Below are 18660 nucleotides of genomic sequence, written 5' to 3'. Positions count from 1 at the left end.
GCCCCTGACTTTTACGGTCTGGAAAATTGATAAGCATGGAGGTAATGGGAAATTGCATTCAAACAGCAGCCAACGAGAGCCCCAATGTTTACGGACTGGGAAACTGATAAGCATGGGTGTAACCTGCACGGCGCAGCAGATACTACCATAAGCTTGCTGGGCAGACAGGATGGACCATCAGGTCCTTTTCTGCCATCACGTCTATGTTTCTATAGTTCTCAGTCTTGGCTGAAAGTGCAGAGGAATCAGATCTGTGTCAAAGCTCTGTCTTAGATCTAAACATCCTTGTCAGGATAACCTATTCTGAACATCCCCAAGCACTAGCAAGTGCAAATTAAATTTGTCTGGATAATATTAAAAGTATGAATCCTTATTTCACCTGTTTGCAAATTAAAATATTTCTTCTGTTCGCTGTTCTATTTCTTAATAAGTTCTTTAGTTGTTAGCTCTGTCCTGGTGACTGACTGGACATCAAGCAGTTTTGTATTTTACTCTTGGGGAAATTCTATGTTATTGAGGAAAGCACAAATTTCCTTCCTGTGCAGAATTGCCTTTCTTTCTCGCAGAATTTGGAGATCTCAGTGGGCTGTGAGCAGAACTCATTCCGCTCATGCTGAAGATTACGGAGGCCCCAATGGGCCGCAAATGGAGCCCATCCCACGCATGGGCTGCAGATGGTGGAAGCCCTGGTGGGCCGTGAGCAGAGCCCATTCTTCTCATGGCTGAAGATGATGGAGACCACGGAGGGCTGCGAGCTGAGTCCATCCTGCTTTTAGCTGAAGATAATGAAGGCCCTGGTGGGCTGCAAGCAGAGTCCATCCCGCACATGACTGAAGATGGTGGATGCCCTGGTGGGCCGCAAGTGGAGCCCATTCCTCTCATGGCTGAAGATGATGGAGGCAATGGAGGACTGCAAGTGGAGTCCATCCTGCTTGTAGCTGAAGATAATGAAGGCCCCGGTGGGCTGCGACCGAAGCCCATCCTGCTCATGGCTAAAGATGATAGAGGCCCTGTGTATCTGTGATCTGGAGCTTATGTGAGTGTGTTGAGAGAGGTAGCCCATCTGAAGGGGTGTGTGTGTGAGAGAGAGCGTGCCTATGTTCAGGGGTGTGAGAGAGCGTGCCTATGTTCAGGGATGTAGAGTGTGCAAGAGAAAGAGCCTGCATGAGAGAGAGTAAAGGGGTGTGTGTGAGAGACAGAGGGAGCATGAGACAGTGAAGGGGTGTGTGTGAGAGAGAGGGAGCCTATGTGAGAGGGTGTATGTGTGCAAGAGAAAGAAAGGGAGTGTGCATGAGAGGGTGCATGTGTACGAGAAAGATAGCCTGTGTGTGCTCATGAAAGAGGGAGCCTATGTATGTATGTGTATGCGAGAGAATGCCTTTGAGGGAGTGTGTGTATGAGAGAAGAACAGAAGAAGCATGTATGAGAGAGAGAGAGGGAGCCCGTATGAAGGTGTATGTGAGAGAGAGGAACAGAGGCAACCTGTTTAAGGGGATGTGTGCACACGAGGCAGAGGGAGCCTATATGAGGTGTGTGTAAAAGAGGGAGGGATCCTGTGTGAGGGGGTGCGCGTGAGAGTTGGGCAGAGGAAGCCTGTGTGAAGGGCTGTATGAGAGAGAGTGGTCAAACCCTGGGAGTGGAGAGCTGGGGGGTGGCCAATGTAACCCCAATATTTAAAAAGGGATCCAAGGGTGATCTGGGAAACTATAGACCAGTGCGCCTGACTTCAGTGCTGGGAAAAAGAGTGGAAACTATTCTAAAGATCAAAATCGTAGAACTTATAGAAAAACATGGTTTAATAGAACACAGTCAACATGGATTTACCCAAGGGAAGTCTTGCCTAACAAATCAGCTTCATTTTTTTGAAGGCGTTAATAAACATGTGAATAAAGGTGAAACGGTAGATGTAGTGTATTTGGATTTTCAGAAGGCGTTTGACAAAGTCTCTCATGAGAGGCTTCTAAGAAAACTAAAAAGACATGGGATAGGAGGCAATGTCCTTTCGTGGATTACTAACTGGTTAAAAGATAGGAAACAGAGAGTAGGATTAAATGGTCAATTTTCTCAGTGGAAAAGGGTAAACAGTGGCATACCTCAGGGATCTGTACTTGGACCGGTGCTTTTCAATATATTTATAAATGATCTGGAAAGGAATACAACGAGTGAGGTTATCAAATCTGCGGATGATACAAAATTATTTAGAGTAGTTAAATCACAAGTGGATTGTGATACATTACAGGAAGACCTTGCAAGACTGGAAGATTGGGCATCCAAATGGCTGATGAAATTTAATGTGGACAAGTGCAAGGTGCTGCATGTAGGGAAAAACAACCCTTGCTGCAGTTACACAATGTTAGGTTCCATATTAGGAGCTACCACCCAGGAAAAAGATCTAGGCATCATAGTGGATAATACTTTGAAATATTCAGCTCGGTGTGCTGCAGCAGTCAAAAAAGCAAACAGAATGTTAGGAATTATTAGGAAGGGAATGGTTAATAAAACAAAAAAATGTCATAATGCCACTGTATCGCTCCATAGTGAGACTGCACCTTGAATACTGTGTACAATTCTGGTCGCCGCATCTCAAAAAAAGATATAGTTGCGATGGAGAAGCTACAGAGAAGGGCAATCAAAATGATAAAGGGGATGGAACAACTCCCCTATGAGGAAAGGCTGAAGAGGTTAGGGCTATTCAGCTTGGAGAAGAGATGGCTGAGGGGGGATATGATAGAGGTCTTTAAGATCATGAGAGGTCTTGAACGAGTATATGTGAAGCAGTTATTTACACTTTCGGATAATAGAAGGTCTAGTGGGCATTCCATGAAGTTAGCAAGTAGCATATTTAAGACTAATCGGAGAAAATTCTTTTTCATTCATTGCACAATTAAGCTCTGGAATTTGTTGCCAGCGGATGGGGTTAGTGCAGTTAGTGTAGCTGGGTTCAAAAAAAGTTTGGATAAGTTCTTGGAGGAGAAGTCCATTAACTGCTATTAATCAAGTTTACTTAGGGAATAGCCACTGCTATTAATTGCATCAGTAGCATGGGATCTTCTTGGTGTTTGGGTACTTGCCAGGTTCTTGTGGCCTGGTGTGGCCTCTGTTGGAAACAGGATGCTGGGCTTGATGAACCCTTGGTCTGACCCAGCATGGCAATTTCTTATGTTCTTAAGGAGTTGAGCCTGGAGTGGAAGGGAGAGAAATAGTGGAGAGCAGAGGAGTTAGAGCCCGAGAGGGCAGAATGGAAGGGGTCTTGCCAGGGGAGTAGGGAGAGAGAGTAGAAGGGAACGCTCCTACAGTGCACTTCTAGGGGAATTCTGCTCAAAATATTTAAAACTCTGCATCAGACAGGAGCCTTGCCTCCTAACCTTTAGAAAAAGACTCAAGACTTGGCTGTTTATGCAAGCTTTCCCGGACTTAAATTAATGCATCTCGCCATCAACATATTCAACATAGCAGCTGTACCTCATCTCCTTGTATATAATTTAGTCTCTGCTAAACTATCTTTATTTCCTCTGATCCCAGTTCAATAAATTGTAACTGCTTTCTTCGACACGTTATTTCTGTTTTGATGTATTTATTGCACCCCTGTTTATTTGTAAACCAGCATGATGTGATCGCTTCATGAATGCCGGTATATAAAAACCTTAAATAAATAAATAAAAATAAACAAAATCTTTGAGTAAAAACCTTTTTGTATTATGTTTTAAGTTAATTACTCAAAGACTGATGTATATTTTGATCAAAATAACACAATAAAGTGTGCAGAATTTAAAATTTTGTGTGCACAATTCCCCCAGGAGTAGTATTTGATCTTTAGGTGCATTTCTAGCAATTGTATGACCACTCCCCCTGGATTTTGTGAGATCTGTGTCCCTAGAAACCAACAGGCAATAACTTGCAGGGCTAGGTACTTGCACTGATGCAAGCACTGAACCCAGTTGGAATTTTTCAATATTATGAAATGAAAGATATAACTTATTTTAGAATAGTCATACACAGCACAAGAAAAAGTTCAAATAGCCTAGACTAGAAACTTGGATAAGCAAAGTAAACTTTAAAAAGAGTAATATATAGGAACACTGTCTCAGCACACCATATCAAAGAAATATCTGTGACACTTACTGGCTCTTGGTTCTACTCTGCTGAATGATGTAAGCCACTGTCATTGCAATCTGACATTATTCGGACCGCTCGACCCTGCAATCTGTAGCCGGAACGCAAGCATACCAACTGGACCGCACGGGCTTCCAGCCGATTCATACTCCAGAGAGACACTTCTGCACTCCAGCTCCCTTGCACTGTCAGCTTCTGGCAGTGAGGGCCCCACCCCCCCCCCAACGTTGGAGGCTCGCATCTGTCATGAGTACTAGCCAGACCGGTGAGCTTAGGGAAAACCCTCTTTCTTAGATGATCCGCTTTTAACCACTACTGTAGTTGTGTGCAGACCTCCATCGGCAGGTGAAGCCGAATCAAATAGTCCTGAGACTGTGGGTGCCAACGAGACAGCAGAGTGCAGTGAAGGGGACGCATAAGTGCCCTCGCCCATGGCACCACTTCCAGGGTCGCCGCCATCAATCCAAGCACCTGGAGATAGGACCACACTGTTGGCATATTGTGTTATCATTAGACATACCTGCACCATCAGCTTCTGAATATAACCCTCCGGCAGGAACCCCATGCCCTGCTTTGTGTCGAAACAAACAGATACTCTAGCGACTAAGATGGCTGAAGGCTGCTCTTGGCCAGGTTCACCACCCAACCGAGCTCCTGCAACAAGGAGATCAGATTGCGCAACACCAGTAGGCTCTCTTCCACAGTCTTGCCCCAGATCAGCAAGTCCCAAATACAGGTGGACCAGAATCCCATCCTCTCATCTCTGCCGCCACCACTACCACAACTTTGGAAAAAATTCTGGGTGCGGTGGCCAAACCAAAAGGCAGCGCTCGAAACTGATAATGACATTCTAAAACCGCAAATTGCAGAAAACATTGATGCTTTAGCTGGATGGGAATATGCAAGTACTCCTTGGACAGATCCAAGGACATCAGAAACTCCCCTGACTGCATGGCCATTATCACTGAGCGCAAGGTTTCCATGCAAAAATGAGTCGCCCATAAATGATGGTTGACCCCTTTGAGATCAAGAATGGGACAAAAAGAGCCCTCCTTCTTGGGCCCAACGAAAAAAATGGAATATCGTATTTTCTTGAGACGTGAGCACTGGGACCACAGCCCTCAGACTGAGAAGTCTTGATAATGTACACTCTACTGCCTGCCTCTTCTGCGGGGAATGGCAGGGTGACAACATGAACACATCCTGAGGAACACTGCGAAACTCCAGCACATATCCATCTCATATCACCTCCAGTCCCCACTGGTCTGACATGATTTTGACCCACCTCTGATAAAAAGAGAGGCAATCCCCTATATCCTATTCCTAGGGGTGGGGTTGGCACATCTTCACTGGGCTGTCTGGAATAAAAGGACTGAGACCTACCCAAAGGTTGAGTCCTCTGAAAGGCTGCTCCTCTGTAGGGTAGAAAACATTTGGACCCCCTAGCACGACCTCTCATGCTAAAGGAGTGTGGCATCTGTTTCTTATCCTCCGGGAACCAAGGAACCTGGGACTCACCCCACTTATTGGCCATTTTCTCCAACTCACTCCCAAACAAGAACGAGCCTTTAAAGGGTAACTTTGTAAGGTTAGACTTGGAGGTCACATCAGCCGACCAATTTCTGAGCCATAACGGACGCCTGGCCGCTATTACTAAAGCCAACCCTCTGGCTGAGGTGTGAACCAAGTCGCAGCCCGCATCTGCCAAAAAGGTGGCTGTCTGTTCCAACACAGCCCTGGAATTCGCACCAGATTTATTGACTTCCTGAGAGAAAAGTAAACAGGAGCAAATCACCAGGGAACAAGAAGAAGCTATCTGCAAAGTCATTGCCACTGCTTCAAATGCTTGCTTAAGGATGGCCTCAATTCTCCTATCATGTGCATCCTTCAAGGCCACTTCTCCCTCTATGGCAATAGTCAGCCGCTTGGTGACGGCGCATACAAGCACATCCACTTTTGGAAAATGTAATTGTTCTCTCGCAGCTGGATCCAGGGGATACGGTCCTTCCAAGACTCATTCCCCTTTGAAATTAGCTTCCGGGGCTCCCTACTCAAGATCAATCAATTCTTGAATGGCCTCCATAATAGGGAACAAACATGAGCCTTTATACAAAGAAATCAAAATGGAGAAATTACTTATCTGATAATTTCGTTTTCCTTAGGGTAGACAGATGGACTCAGGACCAATGGGTTATGTGCTCCCCTGCTAGCAGATGGAGACTGAGTCAGGTTTCAAAGCTGACCACCCTAGATATAACCCTGCAGTGACCTCAGCCGTTCAGTATTCTCTTCAAAAGCCATTGTGGACATACTATTGAAAAACGTGATTAGAATTTGGTTACAACTTAATAACTTGATTAAAAACTGGAGACCAAACTGTACTCAACCAACCAAACGCTGAAACCCAGCAATACTACAGATGCCCTGAATCAGGGTTAGGGTGAAGGCTTACCCGTAATCTTATGGACTCGAGATCCACCTCATGGGCGATTCCTTGGTACCGTTCATGGGCAGCCGTGGGCGGGATGCTGAGTCCATCTGTCTACACTAAGGAAAATGAAATTATCAGGTAAGTAATTTCCTAGCATGTAGCCAGATGGACTCATGACCAATGGGATGTACAAAAGCTACTCCCGAATGGGGCAGGAAGCTTCCCATGGTCTGGTTGGCACCGCAAAGGCGGGAGACAGTAGCTTAGCTTCTGCCCAGGATACTGCCTGAAGGGGTAAAGGCTTCCCTGCCTCCACATAAGCTCCCATGATCGCTTCCTTTATCCAGTGAGCTATGGTAGCCCGCGAAGCCATTTCACCTTGTTTTCTTCCCCTGTGACGTACAATAAGCGGTATTCTGAGTCTACCTTTGGTAAGAAGGAAGGGATGGTGAGAAGCTGTACTGTTCCTGGAATAAACCGAAGGAACGGCTCCAGACTTGACAGTGCCTGTAGTTCAGAGATGCGACGAGCCGAGCACATTGCCTCCAAGATTACAGTCTTCAGCGTTAACAGGTGTAGAGACAAGACTGCACAGTGGCGAATACTAGATTGAGGTTCCATAGGGGGCCTGGCCACTAATATTGGTCTGAGGTGTTTAACCCCTTTTAGGAAACGGGCCATGTCCGGATGCGTCGACAGGCAGGTTCCATTCACTTTGCCCCCGAAGCAGGAGAGAGCCGCCACCTGGACCTTCAAGGAGTTGAGGGACAATCCTTTGTTCAGGCTGCCTGTAAAAATTCCAGAATGATGGGGATTCTTGGTTGTTCGCAGGGGTGCCCCGCGTTCCTTGCACCAGGCCTCAAATACTCTCCAGATCCGTACGCATGCCAAGGATGTTGAGAACTTCCGTGTGCGGAGCAAGACAATTACCCACCGCTGATAGAAGAGGGATAGTCGCCCCCTATCTCCTCGTCCCGTAGATGGGTTGGCCAAACTTCATTGGCAGTTTGGGTCGAACCTGAGCCCAAACCTATTCCTCTTTTTGGTTGTCAGCTCCAAAAGAACCGAGATGTCTGAAATGACTAGTTTCGGTAGGGCCAGAAGCGCTGGGAGCCCCTGGCCCGAACCCTCATGGGTGAGGGGCGCTGCGACCCTTTTCTTATCCTCCTGTAGCCGAGGCACTGGGGATTTGCCCCACTTACTGTTGCATCTGTCGCTGCTCAACGCCCTCACTCCGCCCTCTTTACCTCTGTGGCGACTCCCTCCGGGTCTGATGGACAGTTGGCTGCCACGGCGTCTTCTTGCCGTCTCCCTCCGGTGTTCCCGGACCAGCACGATGCTGCGGATCCGCCATGTTGCCTGATGACATAGGGCGCGCGCGCTTCGATTGATGTACCAGCAAGGGCGCGAACCTCGGGGGTGTCCCCCTGGGATGACATCCTCCACTTCCAATATAAAAGGTCTCAGTATTCGCTATCGAATTGAGTTAGCAAGGGGGTTGCTTCGGCTTTACTCCCAAGCTACTCTGCCTCCTTGGACTTACCAGGGGTACCCGCTCCTCGGGGGCCTCGCTCTCTTTTCTTTATTTCAGATTGCAGATAGAACCGGTACTCGCTCCTCGAGGGCCCATGTTCCTGAACACTCTGAAGATTCTCTACTGCCCTGAAGCTATCGCAGATACAGACATTTGTGAGTTACCATCGTTCTCTCAGAGCTTTCCCTGGAGCCAGGTACTCGCTCCTCGAGGGCCTAACCCTTTCCAGCTACTGAGCTTCCTTAAGACCTTATGTGAGTTTTGTCATCCAGTTCTGGCTATGTACACAGCATACCCTGTCTACTAACTATATTTTCTCTACAGTTCAACAACCCTGGGATCGCTGTTCCAGTACCTGAGGGACTTCAGCCCTGCCGGGCATATCACCTCACTACTGCCACCTCTGGTGGTTCTACTAACCTGTCTAATAAAAGAGTTATCTGTGTCTGTCTCCATACCCAAGCTTAGCCGGTGGACCCTCTCAGGATATCCTCCTGGGGGTACAGTCATCTGCCATCGGCACAAGGATCCCCTATCTACATTCTTCTACAGCTGAGTGCCCTCTCCAAGCACTCCGCTGGTAAAAGATTGCTACTCCTTCCCCATCAGGAGCCTTCAGCAACAGATTCATAACAGATTGCAACTCCGCAGTCTATACCTTAACGGATTGTTAACTACTCCCTCTACAGGAGCTGAGCATATCAGATTGCTAACTCCTCCTTCTGCAGGAGCCAGTTTCATAACAGATTGCTAACTCCTCTCTTCCTCAGGAGTCCATTCATAACAGATTGCTAACTCCTCCTTCCTCAGGAGCAGCATCATAACACTTACTGGCTAGCTTTTCCAATTTGCTTCCGAATAGGAGGAATCCCTTAAGGGGCATCTCTGCAAGGTTTGCCTTAGAGGTCGCGGCCGCTAACCAATTTCGCAACCATAGCTGTCTTCTGGCCGCCACTACTGAGGTACTCCTCTGGCCAAGGTACACACCAGGTGTGAGCTTGCATCCCTTAGAAAGGCCGCGGTGGGCTCGATCGCCTCTCTGGTATACGCCCCTGAGCTGTATACGCCCCTGAGCTATCTGCCTCTCTCAAGAGAAGCAGACACAAACAAACCACCAGGGCACAACAGGAAGCAAACTGCAGTGTCATTGCTGTCGCATCAAAGGCTTTCTTAAGGATGGATTCCAACCGCCTATTGTGGGCATCCTCCAAGGCTGCTCCTCCCTCTACTGGGATAGTTGTTCACTTCGAAACGGCACAGACTAGGGTGTCCACTTTTGGGAAAATCAGGCGTTCCTTGACTGTCGGGTCCAAGGCCTCCAAGGCCCAACCTCCTTTAAAACCTCATTCCGGGGCATCCCATTCCAGGTCAATCAACTCCTGGATGGCTTCCAGCACCTGGAAATAGCTAGGGGCTTTCCGTAGAGACACCAGGATGGGATTCTTCTTTAGTTACGACATAGGTTCCGTGCAGGAACTCCCAGAGACTTCAGGGTCTGGGAGACTAGGGCCGGTAATTCATCTCTGTGGAAAAATCAAAGCTCCAGGCCTGGAGGAATTTCCCTGTCCTCCAATGAATCCACATCCCTTCGTCGTCCGTGGTGTCTGGGTCCCTGTCAGGGATACACTTGGTGAGGCGAGGCATGTTCCTCAATTGACTCAATTGACTCAATTGACTCTGCTATCAAGATTCCTCATGCACAGCCCTGCGCAAGGAACCTGGGGGTCCTAATCGACCAACAACTGAACTTCAAAAAACATATCAGTGCCATACTCAAAGAGGGTTTCTTCAAACTTAAAGTCTTAAAAAAACCTGAAACCTCTCCTTCATGCTAGTGACTTCCGCACTGTCGTCCAGGCTACACTGGCATCCAAGATGGATTACTGTAACTCCCTCTTTCTTGGCCTACCCTACTCCTCCTTAAAGCCCCTCCAAATGCTACAGAACACTGTAGCCAGAACCCTCTCCAACGCTCACAAATACGACCATATTTCCCCTATACTGAAGGACCTACACTGGCTCCCTATTCCCTCCCGCATCCTCTTTAAATCCCTGACCATTATACATAAAGCCTTATATTCCCATCACTCAAACTGGCTGGCAGATCCCCTCCAATTTGCCTGCTCGAATCGACCGACAAGGACCACTAACAAAGGGTCCCTCCTCCATGTGCCATCCCTAAAGAAAGCACACCTCACAGCTACAAGGGATCGGGCGCTCTCCATTGCTGGACCTATGCACTGGAACTCACTCCCAACCCACCTCAGACTTGAACCTTGCATCACCAAATTCAGAGCCCAGCTCAAAACCTGGCTATTCAAACAAGCCTTTCCCCAACACCCTTGATGAATATTGAATTGTGATGGATCATGACCTGAATTTGACTAGGACCTTGTTCTTATGACATTATAGTTCACTTGTTGTTTGTTCCTATGCTTCTCTGCTCTCCTTATGGTTTTTTGTACCCCTTACCCTTCCCCTGTTACTTGTAATTTCCGTTGCTTTTGTTCCATGTAAACCGAGGTGATGTTTCGACTAACATCGGTATAGAAGACTTTTAAAATAAATAAATAAATGTTCCGAGGCATGCTGATAGGGCTGGGAGGGCGAGGCCTTCCCAGCTGGGGCTCAGACCGGGCAGGGGCAGTAGCTGACTGCGCCTGAACAAAGGGTTGTAGGCCCTGAAAGAATTCCAACCAACAAAAGGCCACCGGGTCCATATTTAGCCCAGGAGGGACTAGGATAGAGGCCGTTGAACTGTCCTCTCCTGGGAGTACATAGTCCCGGAATTGCTCAGGTCTGGGGTGCTACCAGATAAGGTCATGGCTGACCTGTCCTCCGACTGGGAGGTGCCAGACTTGGAAAAGCTCTGAAAGTCCAACCCTCCATGGGCCTCCCTCACAGTCCTGACACATGAAGGATTCCAGGTCAGACTGTGCAGCCCTAATATGGCAGGCAGCACAAAGGGAGTGTCGCTTGTGCTTCTTTGCTGCTGGGGACATAATACTCTGTAGCTTGTGCATTCAGCCGGTTAATGCCTCTCAAACGCACACAAACTTGCCCCAGCGTGCGTAAGTCTAAGCAGCCGGTTGTGCGCTAATATATGTGTGTGCTTATGCGGGTAGTTATGCGCACAAGGGGCCGGCCCACACCGCGTGTACCAATGGACAATGAGGGAAAATGGCGCTGCACCAAACCACGCGCAAGATGGCGCCGCCACGGCCAGTCACATGTGGTGCCCACCTACCCTGAAGTGGAGCCTATCCCATCGGGGGCCACTCAACCCATTCGGAAACCCCCTTCCCCTGCCCTAACAGGATCAGGAACGATGTAGGTATGGCGCACTGAGCAAGGAGACCAGAGGAAAGACTTACCGAAGCCCTTCCACATCTCTGAAAAGTAGAAATGTTCTACTTACCTGGGCTCAGCACTTACCAGCTGAGTTCAGAAACGGTCTCCAGCTGTGGGGGAGAGGGCTTAGGCCGTCACCACCGCGCTCGACTTCCTGCACCCGCTGCCTTTCAGCTACTTCAGCAGAAAAGTCCACGTTGGAAACCGGCTACTGGACCAAGGCACGCCTCTGAGGGATCTCGGAAATCACCTCAGGAATTCTCAACCGGGGGAGAGGGACCCTTAGGTATCACCGCAGGAGAGCGGGGCTCGATCTGTCTCCAAATTTAGAAATTTCTTCTTCAAACTGGCGCTACAATCCCGCTAAACACCACTACTTGTGTGGGGATAGCTCATCCACATCTGCTATGAGTCCATCTGGCTACACTCTAGGAAATGGGATCTTTCTTTGGCTCAAACACGGATTCAGCCCCAGGTACTCCCAGCATCTTTAATGTCTGGGAAATCAGAGCCGGTAACTCGTCCCTATGAAAGAATCGCAACATGGTTCCAATCCCGGAGGAATTTCCCCATCCTTCAGGGAGTAAGGATTGGCTTCATCAACCGTGCCATCTGGGTCCCTATCTGGAAGACTGTTTGCCACTCTAGGCATACTTTGACACTTAGCCACAGCGCCAGGCATGTGGGAGTTCACCACCTGCGATTCTGACCTGAATGGGGCAGAGGACTGAGCTTGAAGACAAGACTGCAATCCTTGAAAAAATTCCACCCATGAAAAGGCAGAAGGATCCATGCCAAAACCAGGAGGCACCTGTCCTGTGCTCACTAAACTACCTTTCCCTGCTTTTGAACCTGTTAGGGGAGTTCCAAGGTCAGGTGCCCCTTCTGACATGTCATTATCCAGATCTGCATCAGGCTGAGAAGAACCAGGCTTAGTAAAGTCAGACGAAGGCAATTGCCCCTGAGCTTCCAAGCAGCGCTGATACCAGTTAGAGGGAACTCCAGACGGAGATGCCCGAATAATATAAGCAGCACAGAGGGTAAAGGCGCTTAGGTTTCTTTGCTATAGACGCCATCAGTCTGTCAGTATGCTGTAACAGGTGACTGAAAAGTGTACGTCCAGCTGTATTTGTGCTGCAAAAAATAGGCATCCAAAATTTAGGCGTACAACCTTGTGTCTTGATGAGCGCCCAAAAACTGAGCGCCCTCAAGGCCGCTCAGATTGTGCATATAGGTAAGTGCATGCCTCAATAAAATGCCTTTATCAATGGATGCCCAATCAGGCGCACAACTGGATGCCCAGTTGGATGCATTTGCACGACCTGATGGTCCTGAAGAGGGCAACCTAATGCGCAGGAAAGCACGCACAAACGCTGCCACAGCCTACTACTCCTAAGCAGGAACTAGCAAAAAGACTACTCAACCTGCTAGGCTGCCCACATCCCCGAAGCTCCCCCCAGGGGAGGGGACAATGTTGGATTGATGCACCGAGCATGGAGACCGGAGAAAGGAGGAATCCCTACAAAAACTATATATATATTTTTTAAAATTTTTACCCGAGTTCAGCCCATCCTGGCTGAGTACAGAATCGGCATCCGGCTGCAGGGGGAGAGGGCATATACTGTCACCACCACGCTCTGCTTCCTGCACTTGCTTGCCCTTCTGCTGTCTTTTACACATAAGTCAAGGCCGGCTGAAAACCAGCTACTGGACCAAGGCACTCATCTGAGGGAGAATCCAATATATCACTTCAGGAATTCTCAACTGAGGGAGGGACCATATGGTATCACCACAGGAGAGCAGGGCAAATTAATTTTCTTTCTTCTTTTCTCCTTCTAAAAACTTTAAGCAATCCCCAGACGGGAGATGCATGTCCACCATCTGCTGGAGATGGAGAATACTGGTGGGCTGTCACTGCAGGAGTACATATACTGTGATGTTAGCTTTGCCACGTCTCCATCTGCTGGTAGAGGTGCATAATCCATTTGTTCTGGATCCACCTGTCAAAATGCTTGTTGTGTCCGGTCTCAGACGGCTTTGACCTCCGAGCCTCACTTTTTTTCCTTCTCTCTCCACAAGCCTTGGAAAGATGGCTGCTGCCGTGTCTTCATGCCGCTCCCTCCAGCGTCCCCGGAACTGCAACAGCGACGGTGTTCGCCATGTTTCTCCCGAGGGCCTCCTAGGGTGCACACGCTACCCACGTCTTTATCACATCATGGTGGGAACCACGGGGGCGTCCCCTCCAAGTGACGTCACGACATCCTGGTATTTTGCCTGCCCTTCGTTTGCTAACAAACTGAGTTAGCAAGGATTGGATTGGAATGCCTCCGGTCTAAGCTGCTCTGCCGCTTCCTAGCTGCCACAGGAAGCTCTCTCTGCCCTTCGGGGTAATTCATCGCTAACCTCCTTGGGGGCCCTTTGCTCTCTTACAGGTACCTATCTAGGATATCGGGTACTCGCTCCTCGAGGGCCTGCTCTTCCTACTCCGGTGCCTATTACTGATCTACTTCTGCCTGCCAGGATCTTCATCAATCCAGCTATCTACTTCAGTGAGTAACCAACCCTGTCAGTCTGTCTCACCTTCAGTGCTCAGAGTCTGCATCCGGGACTTTCTTCTACTACCCTGCACTGCCTACCATCTACTCGAGAGTGGGACTGGTCTCCTCTGCTGAGGACTCCTGGACTACTTCTACTGGGTTACCTCACTGCTGCCCGCTCCCTGGGCAGTACCATCAAGCTGTATAATAAATACAAATTCTCTGTGTCTGCGTGTATATCTAGCCTGGTACTGCTGTTCCTCACGGGGCTCCTCCCCATGGGAGTGGCCATCACCGCAGTAACCAAGAATCCACTCCAACACCTCAAAACTATAACAATGCTGAGATGCAATTTTGTTATTGAGAGCAATCTCCTTAGATATTTATCTAACTTCTATTCCTGGTGGAATTATGTGCAAAAAAATTACTTCTTTGCACAATATTTATCAAAATAATACAATATAATCAATATCTTTGAGCAGCAATTAGCTTAAAATTCAAAACATTAAAAAAAATTGATACTCCAAATTACATTTTAAAGTTTTTGGTGGAAAATTCCCCTAGGAGTAATGTAATAGTGCACTATAACTAGGAGTTCTGGTTTTCAGTGATTTTATTGTAAAAATCTATAGAGTCCAAAGGGAACTCTGTGCTTCAGGCAATGCTGACATTTTGCAATTTCCAATCCTTGCAGCAACACTGCTTACAAATGTTAGCAGTTGAAAATTCAGTGTCCCCTGCAGCTCCTCTTGGGCTCTGCAAACTGCCAAATTAAAATCCCTGAAAACCAGAAGCCCTAACCTAAAAGACCACACTCTCTCTTTTCTCCAGCTTGTTCATTTCAACAATCTTTCACATTCCTCCTTCAGCTTGTCCCCGTCTTCCCTTTCCCTCACATACTCTCTCCCTCCTCCCCTCCAAAATTCTCACATTATCTCACCATTGCACACACACTCTCACCTTTCTTCCCCAGCTCATCCCCCTCCCTCTCTCACTTTCCCCCACACTTTCTCACTTCCCCCAGTTCATCCCAACACACATTTTTCCCCACAGCTTATCTGCCCCCATACACACACAATTCCCTTCCCTCTCCAAACTTTTCTCTTCGTAACACTCTCCTGCCTCCAGCAGCTCATCTCCCTGCACATATTCTTGACCCTCTCCCACAACCTTCTCTGTCAACATATCTCCCCCTCAACTTTTCCTCCAGTCTCTCCCCATCCCCATTCTCCCAGTTTCTCACTCTCACTTCTCCCCCACCTGTCAGCTTCCACTAATTGGTTCCTTTGTTCCTCTCGCTCCTGTTCCCTGTACCTGGCACAGCTATTTTTCTCCTGCATGAGTTATATGGTGCCCAAAATCCTGCACAATTCTCAAAATCTTTCATTGAACTGTATGGAACTTTGGGCACCACCTGGCTCCTAACTCCGAGTTGCGCAGTGCAGAAAGATAGAAATACTCTGCTTCTCCCCCTTCCGCCAGCTCATAATGCAGAAACAATAACATCCGCTTGGGCAGCTTCTCCTCCTTCGGCAGGCTCATGCAGCCAGCCCTTCGTGCAATAACTGCTGCACTAGAGTTTCCTCCTCTTGCTTGCTCTTCATAAAATCTGTGGGGAAAACAGTAAAATATTGTGCACAGCGTGAACACTGTGCAAATTCTGCAAAGAACAGAATTCTCCCTTCCCCTGAGCGTAAACCTATTTTTAGATTTGTAAAACATGGGTGAAGATTCTAGCAGATGCCAAAATCTTGTTGCTGAAGAGTGAACACCCCATTTGTGACAATTTCTTGACAGAAGGGTGCTGTGATTCAGTCTCCAATTCAAGCTTCTCTTATTCACCTACAAGTGTAGGTCTGCAGATCCTCACTACCTCTCCTCCCTTCTCTCTCCACATGAATTCAACTCACTTGGAAAGTCGCTCCTATTTATGCCATGTTCTTCCACTGCCAAATCTAGACCCTTTGCTTTCCAGCTTGATGTGCTGTACACTTGGAATAGACTTGCTGAGTTGATACATCTCTCTCTGGCCTTATTCAAATCCAGCCGGGTTTTAAATCTTAACACCTGATTACAACTTTGTTGATTTTTACACACACTATAGGGAGTAACGGCAGAAAAGGACCAAATGATCCATCCAGTCTGCCCAGCGTGCTTCTTATGGTAGTAACTGCTGCTCCATGCAGGTTACCCCCATATTTCTCTTAAGGGTAGTACTGCCGCTCTGTGCAGTTATCCCCAAGCTTTATGATAACCCATAAAAAAATAACAGCTAGCAACATTTTTTTCTGAGTGATGAGCCTTCTTGAAAATTCAGACAGTGATACTTGATGTGCATTCCTTATGGACTTGGCCATAGAAACAGTTCTTTGTTTTTTCCCTTATATCTGCATATCAGTACCCCAGAACATAAAAGTCAGGGCCTGTGATGGCTGTCATCTGAATCCAATTCCTTCTGCCCCCCCCCCAATGAAGAGTGATGTTGCAGCTGCATCAAAGCATCAGTGCTTACTGGTTAAGGGTCATAATCCCCATGCCTTCTGTTAAAAGTAGTAATTGCTACTCTGTGCAGGTTACCCCCATGCTTATCACTATCCCAGACCATAAAATTCAAGGCCCTCATTGGTTGTTGTCCAAATCCAATTCCCCTATTCGTCCCTGCCATTGAAACAGAAAGCAATGTTGCATTAAAAGCATCAAGGCTTATTGGTTAAGGGTAGTAACTGCCACATCTGCAAGTTACCCCATGCATGTTTTTCATTTCCATCCTCTAACCTTTTGGGATCCAGTGATTATCCCTTGCCCCTTTGAATTCTTTGACTGTTTTGGTGTTCACCAACTCCTCCGGAAGGGCATTCCAGGCATCCTCTCTGCAAATAAATACTTCTTGACACCGGTTCTGTGTCATCATCCCTGGAGTTTCATTTTTTGATCCCTAGTTCTACTGATTCCTTTCTAACGGAAGGTTCGAAGTTGATCCATCATTAAAACTTTTCAGGTATGTGACGATCTATATCATATCTCCCTTGCACCTCCTCTCTTCCAGGGTATGCTTATTTAGATCCTTCAGCTTCTCCTCATAAGCCTTCTGATACAGACCCCACGCCATTTTGGTCACCCTTCTTTGGCCCACCTCTATCCTTTGAGATACAGGCTCCAAAACTGACCATAATACTTGAGGTGAGGCCTCACCAAGGACCTGTACAAGGGCATTATCACCTTTTTCCTACTGGTTAATCCTCTCACTATATAGCCCAGCATTCTTGTCACACTGCTTCACTATTTTCAGACCACCAGAGACTATTACCTCACGATCCATATTTTGGTCCTTGCACCTCAGCCTTTCAGCCCCCAATCACGTTCAGCTGTTTTGGATTACCGCATCCCAGATGAACAACTGCACTTCTTGGTATTAAATCCTAGCTGCCAAATAATCTCACATCTTCAAGCTTTCTTAACTCACTTTTCATTCTCTCTACTCCTTCAGGCTTCAGCTGGGCCCCCAGAAGCGCTCCCTACTAGTGACCCAAGAGCGAGGGAAAGAAAACAGATGGGACAGTACCAGAAACAAGCGTTCACCATCCTCTTCACCGTTGCAAAGCGCTTCACACCCATTAAGGACAGCTCAATACCAAGCCATGCGCGTGGGACTGGGAGGGAACACAACGCCAGAAGGCGTCGATGTGAAGGACACGAGGAAAGGGGTCACGAGCCACCAGCCTGGGGAAAGCGCCGGCCACGCACCGCACTGTTACTCACTCTCTCGCAACCGCAGCTTGAAGTCGGGATGGCTACGTCGCTTCTTGTCGAAATAGATGCAGTAACCGATGAAAAGCGCCCCGCAGAGCCCGGCTGCAGCCACCGCACCCGTCCGTCCCAGCATCATCGTGCTTAACCGTCCTCCAACGGCGCTGTCCGGCCGTCTGTAACGTCATCAGCCCGAGCCGGGGGAAGGGAAAGACCGGCTTCCGGCGCGTCTGATGTGTCAGTAACTCGACGGCGGCGTGGTTAGCGTCAGACACCTACTTGCAAGTTACAGCGCTGTCGGCGCTGGCGACAGAAGGAGCATTGTAGTTGGAGTGGAGTCTGCTGTTGACTGAGGGTGCCAGTCTTTCGTTTCTTCTCTGTTGCCAAGAACTGGAGGGGAATTGGGACTGAGGAGTAGCTGGAGGTGGAGTTGTTTTGAAACCTTGGGGGAAGGGCAATAAGAACATGTGGGCAATGCAACTGGGGTAAGGAAGGGGGTGTTAAAACCGGCGGGGCTGGAGGCAGGCTGAAGGAGTATCTGTGCCATTAAAGTATAAGCTATTGGAGTTGGGGTTTCCAGATTAGTACATGCTGACTGGTCTGCTGTGTGGGAGTATAAGGTTTGCTGGGAAACATGCCCCCTGTCGCCACAGAGAACTCCCTTTCCGCTTCTCCCTCCCTGTGTGGTTCTCTTTCTAGTCCCGCCGGTAGGGGAAACTGGCGAGCAGTGCAGGTCTGGTGGGTCTTCTGAGACGGTGGGGTTGATCTAGTTCCAGCTTCACTGGTAAGAAGCGATACTCATCGCTGCAAGCAGGAGGCAATCGCAGGTAGGGGATAGATGTTGATTGGGAGAGGGAAAATAATTATGCTATGAGGCAGAGAGGGAAGATTATTATGCTTAGGTCAGGGTCGGTTTGGAGGTGGTGGGTAAAGGGAGGAAAGATGAT

The 18660-nt window shown here is 48.2% G+C and overlaps 1 protein-coding gene across 1 annotated transcript in view; it reads right to left on the bottom strand.

Annotated features, from left to right (window-relative positions):
* TOMM20 (translocase of outer mitochondrial membrane 20) overlaps window positions 1-18071 on the bottom strand; it is a 58003-nt gene extending 39932 nt beyond the window's left edge. Inside the window, exon 1 of the mRNA XM_029594108.1 lies at window positions 17726-18071. Coding sequence (XP_029449968.1) covers window positions 17726-17852 — 127 coding nt within the window. The 5' untranslated portion in view covers window positions 17853-18071. The remainder of the gene's footprint in view (window positions 1-17725) is intronic.
* Between the last annotated feature and the right edge of the window lie 589 nt (window positions 18072-18660).

This window comes from Rhinatrema bivittatum, chromosome 3 (genome assembly GCF_901001135.1).
Source record: "Rhinatrema bivittatum chromosome 3, aRhiBiv1.1, whole genome shotgun sequence".
NCBI classification, from domain to species: Eukaryota; Metazoa; Chordata; class Amphibia; order Gymnophiona; family Rhinatrematidae; genus Rhinatrema; species Rhinatrema bivittatum.
This window is presented reverse-complemented; position numbering and strand designations above follow the sequence as displayed.